We start from the raw sequence: 17780 nt of genomic DNA, 5'->3' as shown, positions 1-17780 counted from the left end.
TGTTGGGAGAAGGGCGGGATATAAATCAAATAAAATAAAAATAAATAAATAAATAAATAAATATACTATACCATTTTAATATATTCTTGTTTTGGCCTCATGTTTTGTCCATGCCATGCCATGCCATATCTCCCCCCCTCTCCCATTCTTCCTAGCAGAAATCGTCTAGCAAATAAGTATTCCTAGACTTTCTTGCTTGCATTGCTCATTTGAGATCTCTATACACATTTTCAGTTTGGGGGCACTTCTAGCAGACATTTTTCTTGGTTTTCCAGACGTGCTATGTAATTTTCATTTCTCAACAGTAATTTACACCATTGTAATTGGTAGCTGACAGATTTAAAGATCTTATAAATATATCCTTCACCTGTTTTGCAAGAGTAAGCTACCTTAATTATAAAATGCTCAGACAGCTGACGTTTGAAGGCAGACATAACAAAAAAACATAACCTGAACTGTTAGAAAGGTTGGAATATTTGTTTCCCTGTGGAATTTTTTTTCCTACTAAGTGCGGGCTTAATAAGTCAATCGCCTTTCTTCCTTGTTAACAACTTTGCAGTGAAGAAAAACAAACAAAAGAAAAGTCTGAATCTTTTAGAAGTGTGTCCGAACATTTTCATATTCACTGTTTCCTAATTCAACTGCACATAAATAATAGGTATACATTCAATTTTCAGAGAGACATCATGACTGACAGGGTCCTTCTTGGAACATGTGAAAGAGCTGAATAGGATGGAGAAACCAGAGGCACGAGCAGGTTGTCTCCATCTATCATAAGCTTAATCAAGATGTTCCAAAGGAAGGGGCCATCTGCTACGGGGAAGCCACATGGCACCTGGGCTGCCACAATCAAGTGAGCAGAGGGAAAAGAAAAGGCAAACAACTGTTATAGAAGGCAGAAGGAAGAAGTGCTCAGAGTGCAGCCACAGGCATAGGTAACCTGAGTCCCAAATCTCCTATACATGTTTTGTTAAATATAGTTTCTCTATCTAATGTTTTATGCTGAAATAAAACAGGTACAAATAAAAAGAACCACCTGTATGTAAGATGCAACTTCAGTTAATTTAAGGAGCATCAATAACTAATCATCTAAACTGGGATGAGAACTTAATTTCCATTGGACTGCATAAAATCGAACAAGCTGTGTTGTTGTGATACTTCAGAGCACTCGGAGATTATACCATTTAACAGGCAATATTAAAAACATTTTCTCCCTGAAATGAAAGGCTAAAAAAGGTGAATTAAATTCCACTAAGATTAACTCTTTATCTTTTAAACAATCCCAGTTTATAAGAAATATAGGGAATCTGATCATCTTTTTGATGATCTGAATGCATCATTAACATACCATTTAAAACCTTAAGAGACTTGCCACAAATTCCATAATTCTAATCGAAAATCAACTTGACACCCAATCACTTTATATTAGTTATCCCATAGGTTTGAATATCATAAATGGATGAGGTAGGGTGCAGATACTACCATCTGGCCTCATCTTTGCTGGCAGCCAAACTAAGGTTAATATAGTTACGGGCTTTACAAGAATCCCCAGTTCTGTCATACTAGTGCTTAACCAATGCAATGCAGTGCTTAAGGTATTGGCCAGGACTTGAAAGACTGAAATTCAATCTTTGAAAGCTTACTGAATGATAATGGCCCAGTCACTACATTTTATCACCACTAATAACACAGATCTTTTGTTGTGGAGAAAAATTGAAGATGGTAATGTTAGATATAAGTTACTTCACTGTTGGAGAAAAGGCAGAATACAAACCTAATAATGAAATGTACAAAATATTAAGAGCTTCTATAAGGCAATTCTCTCTTTTTTTCTTTAAAGAATTACCATGCTTAATATACAATGGTTGAACTAATCTTAGCCATAAAATTGCATATTTTGCCCAACTTCTTGTTCTTTGAAATTCCTTTTTCATCTGATATTTGGAGAATGTTCCCTATAGACATCAAAAGAAAAACCCAAATTTTTCCAAAGCTGTGATCATTTTACTTTTAGGGAAACCGGTTGCAATGTATCATATAAATGTAGACATTTTACTGTTCTTTGAAGAAGTTCTGTGATATTGTTTGAATAAATGGATATTTATCTGATTTGAATGCAAGCTATTTACTCTATTTACATGACAAAAGAAGCCAAAATGGGTAATAAATATCTATATATACAAGAGCAATGGGAATAAATAATATTGTATATTACATATGTATTGATTGTATGCCATCAGGTCCAAATGACCACATAGATACATCTAATAGCATTAGCCACTTCATCTGTTGTTCAAGTTAAAAAGTTCACATATTAATAATTAATAACACTTACTTTTTAAAAAAACCCACACAGTTAGAAAATATATCTCTCGACTGTTAATTATAAATATGTGGCTTTTAAACTTGAGCAAAAATGAAATGGTTAACCACACAGATGTGTGTGGTTAAAGACTAATGATTAATTATTTGGTAATAACTATAAGGCATTCAAAATCATACACACACTCACATCCACACCCACACTCTTTCAATAAGCATTATGTCTTCTGATAGAAGAGACGAACTAAAATAGAACTCCAAGGCTTAAGTTTTCCTTTAAGAACATGTTTATTGGCTAATTGGCCCGGTCAAAAGGGAAACCAAAACTAAAGTTCCCTCCAAAAAGTTACAGTATTACAAAGTTAAACTTCCCACCCCATGCAATCAACTACGTTTCCGAATTGAATAGTTTGGCAGGCTTTCTAACATTAGGCTCAGCCCCCAATCTAATGAACAGAAATGACCTTGGTTACCATGGGACAGAATTGTTTAGGCTAGCACAAAAATGATACCATCCTCCTCCCAGTCTGGTGGCAACCGAAAACAAGCCAAAATGGCTTCATTCAGGTTCTTTGCAGAGTTGACACACTATTTGTATTAGCAGGCTAATATGGGCAATGAAATCATCATGTATAGCTTGCTTTATTTTCCTTAGATAGATTTGGCAGATTGGTTTGACTCATACCAGTTCTGCATTATAAATCTATTCCAATCAAAAATAATAGAAAGACAAAGAACAAAAATAAATAAATATATTCATCTATTTTTTTTACACATGCATACTGGTTTCTAGCCTGATGCCTTAACCAATACACAAATTGGCTCTCAGGATAGTTGATGCTAAAATATTTAGCCCACAAATGAAGTGAAAAAAAGAAGTAATTTTTTTGGACATCTCTAGTATTAATTACTTTTTAATGAATAGAAAAGACATGCAACATGAAGCACATTTAAGCTGCATACATGGTGTGTGATCCATAATCAATCAGTATATATATTGGTACTAAGATAAAAACTCAAAATTTATATATCTTCCCCCCCCCCTTCCATTCAGTTGTACATGATTGTCAGAGAGTACCTAAACAAGTCCCTGCAGTTTTCTTGGCAAGATTTTTCTAAAATAACTTTCCATTGCCTTTTTCCAAAGGCTGAGAGAAAGTGACTGGCCCATGGTCACCCAGCTGACTTTGCGCCTAAGACAGGACTAGAACTCACCCATTTCCCATGTTGATAAAGATTGTCAGTCATCCAGGTAGAATTGTCTGGAAGTTGAGTCATGGAAACTCAATTCAAAAAAAAAAAAAGAAAGGGAAGGGAAGGGAAGGGAAGGGAAGAGAAGAGAAGAGAAGAGAAGAGAAGAGAAGAGAAGAGAAGAGAAGAGAAGAGAAGAGGAGTCCTATTGCGATGACTCAACTTCTAGTCACTGTCTTCCAGTTTCTACTATTATGCCTTAACCGCTACACTAACTCCCAAAATGTGTATGTTCTGATGCAAAGGTTCATTCTTACATTTGTTGCATATATAAAATGATATCAACTTTTGACAGCATCCATGCATAGGTAGCTAAAAGTCAATAAAGACTACATAAAGCTTATTGCTGTGGAATGTTATTAGGATTGTGTGAGGTGGGTGAGATTTGCTTCAAAGTGACACTTCATTTTGCAAAGGCAATGCTTTTTACATAGTTTAGGTAAAGAATGAACACAATTTGCTTCAAGTCAACAAGCACTCTTTGGTCTGAACTTTTAGTAAATCAAACAGTTTTTTGGGGGACGACGGAGATTCTCTTCAGCACATAAAAATTAGACATGCAGAGAAGATACCAGCTATTTTAAATGCCAGAGAAAACTTCAGAGATGACCTCAAAGTAGAGTGAATCATTTTATTATTAAAATTAAGAGGCCATATTATTTCATGAAGTTTCTTATTAACTTTTGTTGAAGCCATTCATTCCCCCCCCCCAAGATTTATACAGCCCTAAAAGTTGTAGAAGGGAGATAAAAGTAACATACTATCTATAGTATGTTTTTACTAGCTAAAGTAATTGTTTCACTTTTTCTGCAGTGAAGTAATAATGAAGATATTTTTTCTCAAAGAACGTATGCCACCATAAAAGAAAGGCTTATCAGTTATGCTTAAGCATCTTTAAGTTACTGTTAAATGCAAAAATAAGCACATAAAAATGTTTTGTAGAATAAACTTAACACTATAAAGATACACATACTTACCAGCGATAACTGCTACAATTACTGAACAAAGTGACTTCGCTTGACTTATATACTGCTTTATTAATTTTTAAGTATTATTTTTAAATAATAATTACACTTACCTCCAATTCTGGCATTAAATGCAATTCCTACTATACAATGTGAGTTATTTGCTGTAGCTGCCACTTCTCCAGCACAACGGGTTCCATGCCTATAGGAAGGAAAATATTTTAAATTAAGTGAAATTAATGCAAACAGAAGCATTTTTAAAATATTTTTAACAATTCAAACATGAAGTAAGCTAAATTTACTTCAAGAAAGTGACTTGCACTGTGGGGATGAAATAATTCACTTTGATGAAGTAAAGCAATGATTCAGTTTGCCTCACTGGAACAATTCTGGTGGCCTTCAACTTGACCTCTTCAGGCCAGTGCTGCAACTTCCAATGTCCGAAAGGTGCTTTTTCAAGAGGCAACTGGACTTTCTTTATTTTCCTTGAAGATGGTTCGCTTCTCATCCACAGTTCAGAACTGAAGAAGCTTCTTGGATGAGAAGCAAAGCATCTTCAAGGAAAAACAAAGCCTCTTGAAAAAGCCCCTTTGGGACAACCATGATCTGGATGACTGAGAATCTCTATGGATTATCTTCCAAGGCTTTCCAAGGCTAGGTTGGGCATCATTCAGAGTCTGGAAGCACTTTAGGATTCATTGAAGAAGGTTTCTCTCACATTTCTTTGGTAGTGTGAACTCTGCAGGAAAAGCTGGATTTGGGTTCTGAAGAAGTCAGATGTAGTTACTTTACTTTGCTCTTAGAATAGCTGGTTCTTAAGGACTTCTTTAGAAAAATGTCTTTCTTTCTTCAGGAATCAAGACTAGACTAATGATCAGGTGTCACTGCAGGCATATTAATGCCAAATAAGACAACTGAACAGCACTGATTTATAGAAAAGCATCTTAAAATATAATCGGAATCTATATATGATCATATTTTAATCCATAAATGTTTGTTTAAATGTAGCAGAAACACAACATAAGAATTGGGAACATAACACTGAGAATTGATGAGGTAAAGAATCATTATCAAGCAATTTAAGAAATTGCTTTTGTGCAGTTCAGGTGGTAATTAAAGCCCACAGATATTCTGTAAAAATGCTTTAGTTTAAGGTATAAGGCTGTGCAATAGCTTTAATACCTTTTTGTCACACATGAAGAAAATTCTGGTGGCTGGAAATGAATTAAGAGCCACATCTTGTTGACTATGTGATCTACTTTTATTTTTGTAAAGCTAGATTTGTACAAGTAAAGCACCCATAAACTTAGAACTATACAGAGACGTAAAGAATAGGACAGGCTGCCCAGTTATTATTGGCTGGCAACATTATAACAATACAGTTACCTAGTAACTATCTGCTGTGTGAACATAACTCTTCTTTGAACTTTTAGTAAAACAAAACTGGACAATCATATGTGCCATTCTTGTAATGTTTGGTGATGGATTGTGGATAAAATTTTAAATATTTCGAATGGTAGTATTTTTTTTGTCTTAAAATATATTTTAGTCCAATGTATTTATTTTGCTTATTTAGTTCCCCCTTTATTTATTAGTATAAACATAAATGGAAGAAATAGCAGATGTATATTGAAATGGAATGATGGCATTAAAAAAAAATGGATCTGAAAAACATAGGGAGTATACAAAATTTGCATACTTTCCTCATAAAATTAGTTATATTAATTTTGTAGCTATGCCTCATCACCAGTTAAAATTAATGTAATATAGAATTATAAATCTATTATTAATGTATCCAAATAGTAAATAAAATCACTTTTTCTACATGAAAAAATATGTAGAAACAATCAATGCAATCTTTTTGTAATAATAAAATAAAACTCTGCGCATTTCAAATGCACATTTCAAATGTGCATAATCAAAACTTTGAGCCTGTACCGTACTAAAGCAAGCTGGAGAACTCAAATCTCAAAGGCTATCAAAAGGATATTTAAATGGATATTTAAAAGGATATTTAAACTTTAGAAAGTAATTAGTCCTTTTGTTTGTTTACATTTTGTAGGAATTTAGATTATACCGTAGAGTACCAATAAACTAGTTCTTGAAGTATTGGGAAAAGACATTATCTAGGCTTCTTTTAAAGAAATGTAATTATCCTGAAAGAGGATAATAAATAATAATAATATAAAATCAAATCTGACATATGTGTTCATCCATAAATCTCAACATAGTAATGGCATTCTCAATACAGAATTCTAATCTCTTTTCAATGTATATATACAAACATGCGTACACTTATAACAATTTCCTCACAGGATATTATTGTTGTTTCAATGCTGCTCACCGTATTCTATCCCTCATATTATTTTTCCTGAGATTTACACTGAATATCTCTTTCTTCTTCCACAATCTTTCCTCAATTGCAGTTCTACAGCTTCTGATGTCTGACACTCCACTGTCTTTTGAAAGTTAAAACAAAACAAAACAAAATACAGCTTTATTCAATTTCTCTCTGTCCCTGAAATTTGCTAGCGAGTTTAAGCCTCTTCAACATACAGGGAACCTCAGCTGAGAAATCAGAAATGAAAATGAAGAGCAAAAATGAATGTAATAATGAAAGAGTAGATTGTAGAGGCAAGAATTTCCTATTAGATAAATCAGAAAACTAGTGGTTTTGTTGGCAATATAAATAAAGCTCATAATGATGTGATAAACTTAGTCAATAGCAAAGATCAATATTTTCTTATGCTGATGTGATTATTTTTCAATTTTTTTCTGCAATAAAGGTATTCCCACATAATATACTAAACAAAACACTAAAATGTGATGCTTTTTATGCTGTGCAAATTAATGCTGGCAAAACGAAGTCACAAATGTTCACGTTATTAGCCATTTACCCCAAGTACGTCAGCAATGTTTGTGCAGCTGTGTTGAAAGAATTTCAAGGGATTATATGTTATTTTCTTCTGTCCTCTCTGCTCATCTACTGATCCACCTGCTGCTTTGGATGATAACTTCCTTAGAAGTAGCAACAACTCACAATAAAAAGAATATGCCTTTATTTATGGTTTATGAAAAAGATACCATAATATAGTAATAAAATTATTTCAAACAAGATTGAAATGAAAAAATTGGGTATGTATGTTCAAAGTAGAAGTGTTGCTAATGATGAACAGATAAAAATGTTCTGTAATTGGATACTAATATTTTAAAGTTGCTAAATATTCATTTTCCTATTCTGAATCCAGCATTCATGCTGAATTCTGGTTACATTTCTTTCGCTAAATAGAAGAAGAAAGAGATAAAATGTTTTATTTACAAATGTACTGTAAACAGACTGACCAAGCTTAGTTAAGGGAACCATAAAAAGTACACATTTCTCTAAAATTGCATAATGAATAAACAGACATACCAAACTGTTGTTTTTAATTCTCTACGCATACTTTTCCACATTCAATAGTAATAAAGCAATCTTAGCCTCCCACAATGACACATTGTGGGAACAGTTAAGTACACATTAAAGTCCACTGTCATTATTGATAAAATAAAGAGAGTGGAGCAATGGCTAGTTTCAGACGATGCTTCAACACAGCTGATTTTTGTTGTTATTTAATAGGCAAGAATAATGTAACAACTGCTAAGTGAATTAAAAGCTTTGAGTGAATTACAGTTCACTCTATGCAGGAAAAATATATAACAGAATCCAACTAAATTGCATGCATATAATCTTTCCAATGCTTTTTCAAAAGAAGGAAAAAAAGTCATGTATTGCAGTCATCTGCATCAGTGAAAAGAGATCTTTCTCATCTCTGGAACTGACCTTAATATTTTATAAAATAGGTTTATTGGTTCCAAGATCAAGAGTTTTTGGTTTTTCTGTTACAAGATGCAAGAGTAAAGTATAGGGAAAGTGTTCCTTTTTTCCAAATTCTGAACTTCTCATTTATTGAGCAGCTTTAACGGTGCTATAAAACTTTGTTTCAGGATATATGGCGCTGTATCACTTTATGTGGTGTGCATATATTTCACATCTTGTTACAGATTCCATTTGTTTTTCTAATAGAGTTTTAGAATTTTAATGGCTGTTACTTTGGATGAAAAATGAACCAATTCACATTATGGGAATAGATTTGATCTATCTCGATTAAAGGAATGCATTATATTAAATGGTTTTTTAATTTTAAAAAAAGTCTAAAAATCAACCGTGAGCTCTCAGAGGCACAAAATGCAAGAGAATGCAATAATAGCTCATGATTGAACTGTTAAAGGCTTCGTGCTCTGTGAGCTTGACTGAACTCCATGCATAGAATGGTCAGGATAGAACTTGGAGTCAATAAATTGAAATCAGATTCATTGGTAAAATTAGATGATTTGTAAAGTGAAAATATGCATCTCTTCTCCAATTATCATTCAAATAACAATACTGAAATAATAAAACAATATGTCAACTTAAATCTACCCAACCCTAAGTATGAATGAAAATGTCCTTGCTGTTTTCCTGGGAAGAAGATACATTAATGTAGCCACATCTCTTTTTCTCAGAAAAAAACTAAAAATAAATTGAATCTATTTCTGATAGTTAAATGTATATTCTGTCATCTTGGAACTTAATTTTAACTCTGGACAAACAAATTTATTTTATCTTTCTTCCATTTACTTTTAAATAGCTTGATCTTTAATCCCATTAAAGTTGATTTCAAAGTTAATCCCACAAGTTGATTTCTTTGTCTCTTTCAGGAACAACTTGAAGAAACTGTTCTTGTAGAAGATCTTAAAATGATGAAATAAAGCATGGTCATTTGGTCCCATCCTTGCATTTAAGTCTCCACTGATTATTATTGATGCTGCTGGATATTTATCTAAACAAGTGAAGATAAAATTTTCTATATGTGCCCAAAGTGAGCATTTATTTTAAAAAGGGGAATCCCAAAGGTGCTTTTTCACGAGGCAACTGGACTTTCTTGTTTTTCTTTGAAGACGTTTCACTTCTCATCCAAGAAGCTTCTTCAACTCTTCAGAGAGCTGAAGAAGCTTCTTGGATGAGAAGCAAAAGGTGTTCAAGGAAAAAAAAATAAGAAAGCCCAATTGCCTCATGAAAAAGCACCTTTGGGATAACTATGACCTGGATGACTGAGAATCTCCATAGATAAAAAGGGGAATATAAACATTAAAAGTAAAATTTCAACTTGATTGGATGAAAGCAAAGAGGCTTTGTGCCATGGCTTCAAAGAAGGCAGTGAAACACATTTAAATTCCAAAGCTGGACCAAGCTGTCACAATACCATCCTCAAGTTTCCTTCCTGCATTAGTTGGGGTGGCCAAAATTAGTTGACCCATTCATCTCAACTTCTGATGCAGCCCAAGTGTCTGAAGGAAAAGGATATCAAATTGTGATAGATAACAAAAGAAAAGGTTGATCTTTTAATGGTGCTGACCAGCCTGCAATATTCCAGGTTAAAAAGGAGATTACATTATCATTTGAAGGCAATCATGTGGCTTGATTTTGCTTTTGGCAAATCAATGATGTAAAATAGTTGTGTTGGGTTGAAAAATCAATGGCAAGCAACCAGGCCTCCTCTAGGGGTTGGTTTATCTCATGCAAATTCTGTAACTGCTCCTGGGAATCTTGCTCTGAGAAATTGAAATCATCACAGTCCAATAGAGTATACATTACAGGGACTTCATTGAATACACTGGGTACAAGATTGATGGTTTTTGCTCTGCATGATTGAATTGGCAAGAAGACTGCCTCCTGATCCCTGCTTAGTAGTTATAGATCTAATTGGATATCTCAGTGTGTAAGAAAATTTCTCATCAGCTATAATGGTGGCTTCGGTTGGCCCCGCAAGATTGCTTAATGGCTCATAAGGATCTAGGGAGCTTTAGTGTGGGCTACGATAACCAGCTATTCCATTCTCTACCAAGAGGGTCAGCAATTTAGTATCAGCAATTGGAGAAACAAGGTCTATCAGTAACTGTGCTATAGCCATTGTAACCAGTAGTCTTCATATTTTCAAACTTATGTAGTACATTATCTTGTTCATCTCCTGGTAAAGAATCAAAAACACTAATGAAGCCAGGTACATCTGGGTATGAAGAGTCTTCATTTAGTAAATCTAACTGACTACAAAAGCCTCGCTTTCTTAAATCTGGAGATGGTGCAGCAGGAATCTTGGAGGCATCTGGGATTGACTTAAAGTGGTTATTTGACATAGCTGAAATAGAGTCAAATAAAAGTTTGATCTTTTCATCACAAAAAGCTCAAAGAAAGATTCAAACAAAGCTAAATCGGCACTCATCTTAAATAACATCAGTGGGAAGGATCCGCTTATAGTTTAAGACATTTGGGAGCCATTCAAGAGCACATAGCTGTATTGGCAATTAAGAAGTTATCCTAGAGACATTACTATTGTTTTCCTAGAATTAGCAGCTGATATTATAACTATCCCCCCCAAAAATGCTGAGTGTGATCTGTTATGTCTGCAATAAATTATCTGAACCAGAAAAAAATACTTCAGCATCTGAAGGAGCTTTTATATATGTGAAGAGCATCTTCTTTGTCTTATCAAGAGTTACAGAGTTATTAGAACAAGCATTTGGGTATTGTGGTATGTGTCAGATTGTTTTACTTTTTCCTTAATTGCTTGCTCTTTCACAGTCCATGTGCCCAAGATACAATGACTAGGTGAATCAGTTATATCAGTTTTGATAGGCGTAAAAAGTCCAGTTTCATGCTTTTGAATATATATATATCACCTTTTGCCATGTCCAGTTAGTATTTTATGGTAGAGAGTTGCTCAAATATCAAAATCACAAATGAACTGTGAACAACATATTTTGCCATAAACTCTGTTGAGTTTTCCCAAGAGACCCTCTCCCTCTTCTGATTTCATTTTTTTTTTGTCTTTTAAGCTTATTTTCAATTCCTCTGAGGCTGGTAGAATTAGTTGCAATGGTGACACAAAATGAGAGCCCACGAAGGACCTGACTCCTATTTAGTTCATCCCTGTCAGATAAGAACAGCTTTGACAGTTGTTGTTGTTGTTTTCAGTTCTGTTTGAAGATCCTATTCAAGTGTATAAAATTTGTTTAAAGGAACATTTGTTTTACTTACAGATCCTTTTCATGCAAAGTGTTCTTCTGTCTTTTGGTTGTTTAGCTGACATCAATAAAGGGGGAGTGTCTGGGCTGGTGACATGTCATTTCTTTCTTTTTTCCATATCGTTCAGGTCCACAACAAGTCCTTTATCTGTCCCTTTACCTTAACATTTGTCCCACCCCAAACAATTTAAGAAAAAGTTCCATTAAAAGTGCTAAAAAAACTAATAATATAATTAAGCAGGCAGGAACTGAAAAATTGTTATTGGACTAATAGTTCCATCCATCCCCAACCTCAGTAGTTTAACATGTGCCCTTTGTAAATTCAAGATAAGAAGGCTTTCCAAATTATTGTTCTGATTTATTATTGTATGTTCTTTTTAGTTACTAAGACATCAGTTGGTTTCAAATGTAAAGCCATTGTGGCACTTTTTTTCATATCACTTTTAGAGTCTGGGATTTTTTAAAAAAAATCTATTTACAAATCCACATTCAAATCAGTCTTAGTCTTTTTTATCCAATAAAATCTATTTGTCTTCTACATCCTCTGTTAAATCCATGCCTATAGTATCAGACAATCCTGTAAGTAATTTCTCAGCATATTGTTCCCAAACAGCCTTAACTTCTTCTATAGACAAATAGTACTTCTCCATTGTATCAACGAGTCTCTTCTCCTTCAATTGTAATCCTTAGTTTTCTCTGATTTCCTTTCATCAACCTTCAAAGTCCCCTCTTATCATGTTTATCTTCTGATCAGCAAAAACTTTCCCATGGGAGGATTTCTTACAGTTAATTTCAAAATTTTCACATAGTCTTTTATAAAATTTTAAGTACTCCTCATAAAATATTATTTCAAGTGCATCTAGCCTTTTTATTTAGTCTTTAACCTTCCGGTCCCTCTTGTTTTCCAAAAATTACGAAGTTTTTTTCTTTTTAATCCTTAAGCTTATATAAATTTCTTTCATCCAGGATAAAAAGAAGTTATCCCTGTATGATGAAACTTGCCCTTCAGAAGGTTCTTAATATTCAATAAATCAATAGCAAGCACCTTCCTAAGTAGGTAAGAGAAGAAGTAGCCGAATGAAGGATCTGATTTGAAAGTACTGAACCATGACTTAGGCAAGTTAATTTTCCCAAATCCTCCAGAGATTGCTATTTTGTGATCTCGGTATAGTCAAACTCTGTATGGAGCAAACTTGTTGATGATCCTAGTCCTCTCCTCCACATGGGGGGCACTTGATTAGTTTTCCAGCACTTCTTATTGCAGCAATCATCTACCATTGTTTCCCTGGAAGCCGACATGTGTTCATTATCAAAATAATCTGTGGTTAGGATATTTCAAGAGTAAAGAAATATTTCTGATACTGATGTCTAGCAACCTATCAGGGGCTGGGGTTGTGTTACAGGCAGTTAAAACTTGCCAGAAATTGTACTAAATACTAACGTTACCGAAACAGGTAAGAATACGATCATTTTCTAGACTAAGTTCAATCATTATAAATTACCTGTATACAGTATATGCATGCAATTTATATCCCACCATTTGTTCAGGACTTCAAAATAGCACAAATAGTGCGTCATTTTTCTACTTTATCCGCAAAAAAATTGTGAAGTAGGTTGGGATGAGAATGAAAGAAACATAAATGTGAATTTCCCTATTGCCAGTCCAACAGTATTTTTTATAAGTTTGCATTCATCACAACAGGAAGCTGATACAATTTGCTACTTATTAAAAAGATAGAATTTGGAGAAAGAAGGATTAGTCTATAATTTAAGTCATGTCTATCACCACATATATTAAGTTAGCTAAACTGAGATAATACAACACAAGCATGCAGATATTGGGCATCCATTAATATTTTGATGATTTAAATTTTATGACATAAATTTTAAATTTTATGTCATAAGCTTATATTAATATCTGAAGCACTACATCAGCACAAAATATTATTCTGGCTCTTTGGAACTGTCATCATGATCAACTTATTTGCAGTAGGTTTTATTGCTTCATTTTTGTACAATAATTCTGGTAAAAAACTGATAAATCAAGTTAGAATCTTTTTGCATGTGAATATATAAACGGGTACAAAGGATAGGAGGAAAATATCCATCCTAACAAAAAGGAATAACCAACCCATCAGAAAGTAATACAGATTCTCATCCAAGCCCATAAGAAGCAGTTTAGTGTAGGAGTCTATTAAACATGTTAAGATCACAGTTCTATTTCATTCTACCTCATACCTCTTTTAGCTCATAACCCACCAATCCAAATGCTGTCAGCATTTATTTATTTGACAACTTTTCTATTCCTACAATGGCAGTCATACTTCATAACAAGAATATTATAAACCTTTTGAAAAGTAATTCTTTGTGACTGGTGGAAAAGTGGCAACCATACTGAGGATAAGAAGCAATTTTTACAACACTTCCCCCCCCCTCCCTATAACTCACTATGCAAATTTGCTCAGAAAGGTCACTGATTTTTCAGAATAAATTTAATGGGAAGATTTAATTTTTTTTCTAGCTGTGGAGATTCTACCATTGGCTAAACTTTAAAATCATTAGCAAAAATAAAATAAAAAACTTGCCAAGGAGGTAATAATTATGCTGAAAATAAATAACAATTTAATGTTTTAATCTTTAAGTTATTTAACATCTGCTCAGGCAATTCATTCTGTAGATTAAGTATATATATCTAAAAATAAGGTATATGTAACTTAATTTACCCAGAAGCACATTTTAATTTAAAATCATCAGCTTTAATATCTACATTCTGTATCTATACAATATAGATCACTGAACTTACTTGTTTTCATTGCTGGCATCATATCGAGGCATAGGGTCAATATCATTACCATTGACATCAAAACTGGCATCTGGGTCCTGTAACCAACAGTGAAGTAAGATGGAAAAAGAAGGGACAGCAGAACCTGATTAATTAGCTATTGATTCATCTAAATTCATATATTCCTTAGCAGGTTTTTATAGGCATGTAATTAGGTTAACTAAGATTCCTGTGGTTCTGTATTGGATGCTTGTCCAAAACTAACTGTTTAATTGTATTTAGGATATAGAATTGTTCTTAAAGCATAGGTCTCAAAATCAAGCCATCATGAGAGCTAGATAAGAACGAATTCCTAATTTGAGGACTGCAAGATAGAAGTTATGCCATACATTAATATAGAATCTATTTTTAATAATTACACTTTAATTTATATTTATATGGTATATTGCACTCCCAGCAATTTCAGAAAATTTGGCCAAGGATGATTGATGCTGAGATCATTAGAAGCATTAGGATCATTTTAGAAGCATTCTAGAAGCATCAGCAATCATTCTAACATCATTAGAAAGGTGTAGGTTGACCACAATAGACAATATATCTTTTAGATGGAAGCTCATTTTCTAATAAAAATATATTTATTCCCCTTTTCTATCCACTCACCCTGGTCAGGTTTGCTCCTAGAAGCAAAAGTGGAATCAGCTCAGAAATTTGCACACATTCCACCCCAACATTTGATAGGTATCCAGCATGAGGTCATTACAGTTTATTTTTGCTTCCTTAGTGCTAATGGTAGCCCCAGTCTTTTTCCAGTTGTTGCCTTGCAGGATCAATCTTTCCTACAAAAAGCTGACATTTCTTAGAGAAAGCTGCTAAGCTTTCCCCAATACAACTCTCTAGTCCCTATTCATCTCTTCTGTTGATCCACACGGGGATGGTACATCACATTTCCTTCTCTGATTATGTTTTTTTTCTCCTTTCTTTTTGGAATATATGGACTTTTTCATATCACAGTTTTATTCTCCTAAAGCCCGAGTAAAGGAAGGTATACAAAGAGGGACACACTTTGTTCCTCTTCCCAGCTGATTTTTTGTTTTATTTTGCCAGAGAAGAGAACTCAAAAAGAGGCATCTATTTGAGGAACCCATAGCTACCAATCTAGTGAAGAGAATGTCATGGTTTTGATAGATGAGACCAATTAAAGCAGAAATCCGAGGCTTGAGTTTTTCTCTAAGAACATGTTTATTGGCTACAAAGTATCAGCACAGTCAAAAGTGAAACCAAGACTAAAGTTCCCTCCAAAAAGTAACAGCATTACAAAGTTAAACTTCCCACCCCAAAATCTATGCAAACTACTATGTTTCCCAATATAATAATTTGGCGGGCTTTCTAACATTGGGCTCAACCCCCAGTCTAATGAACAGAAATGATCTTGGTTCCCATGGGACAGAGAATTGTTTAGATTAGCATAAAACTCCCCATTCCTCCCCCAATCTTGTGGCAACTGAAAACGAGCAAGATGGCTTCAGTCAGGTTCGTTGCAGAGTTGACAGAGGCAATGTTTAGTTCTGGCAGCCTCATTGTAACTTCATCTCCACCCCTTTTGTAATGAACAAATGGGGAAGCTCAGCCATTGCTTTTCCTTTCCTCAGCAGCCAGACAGTTGCAATTCCTACAATGTAAGATATAGAATGCTGCAATGATTGCAACCTCAACTCTCTCTCTTCTTTAGCCCTATAACTTGGTGCACAACTAAACCCTGAGATGCTAATGCTGGGCATTCCAACTTGTCCACCTTTCAATGTCTCCCTAATGACTTCTCCTAGGTGTGCTGAGAGATGTGGATCAATGGAGATTCTTCGTGTTCATGATCCATGACTATCTGCCCATCCCCTCTATAGAAAGTGATCATACATGTTTGGAAGGAAAAGTTGTGAATGAGGTGCTGGGGATAAGTGAGTTCATGCCAGCTTTAGGCAGTAGCATGGCACGGATGGATAAAGCATATTCAGGCTGCAGGGAATGAAGATGAAGGAGGGTTGCATCATGCCCATGTATCGCAACTCCTGTATTTAACTACCTCTATTTATGAAAAATAATTGCCTTAATTAAAATAAATTCATGTGATTCTAATAATGCCAAGCTTCTTCATGTAAATCCTTTTCAACACATATATTTATTTCCAACGTGGATTACCTTCATTCTTGCTAAAAGACATAGCTATTTAGGTGACTCTAAGAGAACATTACTTGCCTAAAGGAAATATCTCCATGTGTTCATAAAAGGATTTGCAAACACAACTTCAATTATTAAGCCCACTTTGAAAATGATACTATACATGTATCAATTACACCTTTTCATATCTTTAATAGGTACAATGGGTGTAAAATTTGATTTTATTTTCTCCACTTTTCCTGTAGAAAACAGCTGTTTTTGATTCCAGTCAAATGATACAGCTGAATTTGTATGCATGTGCAGTTCAAGCCTGATTTGATTCATATTGATGATCTGAGATTCAAGGAGATTTGAATCTTTTATTTGAGTTTGTGATTCAATAGTTGAGGGCTAACCAATTCAGTTCAAAAGTTTGAAATTAAATTTTTACTAATGCCATCAGTTATAATGAGAAAGCATCAAAATGTCTGTAAGTGAAATATTACAACTGGCCAGATTAAAAATGTTGAGAGATGAGAAAGTGAATAAAGCACAGAGCATTCATTTCAAAAGAGTTCCAATACATACAGTATAATAAGATGATACAATTCAGTGATTAGAAAAGAGAAGAGGACGGCCAGCTGCAAACTGGCTGGAACTCAATTACAGTAGTGATGAGTGCACAGTTGGGAGACTTGAAAAAAAAAAGAGTTTAGGAATAGATCATCATGTAGAAGATATATGTGAACACTAAATGATGAAAACAACTTGATGGCACAAAATCAATCAAATTGCTCATGTCAAATGTCCAAAAGGCGATCACATTCAGCATGACCAGGTATTCAAAATTCAGGTCAAATAACTGTGGATATAATAAAAACTACAATGAAGTCATGTGCATTTTGATGTCTTTTCAAGAATGATGAAAATTAGGTCATGATGCACATGAAGTTACTTTCCCTCCCCAAGGAAACCCTTGATGTTGGATGAAATTGAAAACATTATTCTGCTGATAGATCATATCCTGTCTGTGGAAGCATTATCTTCTCACTTTGCTGCCTTCTCCATGCTCTCATATTCTACTTAAAGTGTGAATGGATTGTCTAAAACAGAATTTAAGGGTATGCGGTGGGTGTAGCGTGAGAAATAATATTTTCGCTAAATATTGTCAGAATATTCAGTTTAAAGTAGGAAGTGCAGAACAGTGT

The 17780-nt window shown here is 34.1% G+C and overlaps 1 protein-coding gene across 1 annotated transcript in view; it reads right to left on the bottom strand.

The window, feature by feature from the left end:
* Positions 1-17780, bottom strand: part of PCSK5 (proprotein convertase subtilisin/kexin type 5) — a 140264-nt gene that overhangs the window by 65383 nt on the left and 57101 nt on the right. Inside the window, exons 5-6 of the mRNA XM_015814469.1 lie at positions 14443-14519; positions 4652-4740 (exon numbers count right to left, since the gene is read on the bottom strand). Of these exons, the coding sequence (XP_015669955.1) occupies positions 4652-4740; positions 14443-14519 (166 nt within the window). The remainder of the gene's footprint in view (positions 1-4651; positions 4741-14442; positions 14520-17780) is intronic.

This window comes from Protobothrops mucrosquamatus, unplaced genomic scaffold (assembly GCF_001527695.2).
Source record: "Protobothrops mucrosquamatus isolate PMUCROS unplaced genomic scaffold, P.Mucros_1.0 scaffold254, whole genome shotgun sequence".
NCBI lineage: Eukaryota > Metazoa > Chordata > Lepidosauria > Squamata > Viperidae > Protobothrops > Protobothrops mucrosquamatus.
Note: the sequence above shows the minus strand (reverse complement) of the source record. Positions and strands in the feature narration are given on the sequence as shown.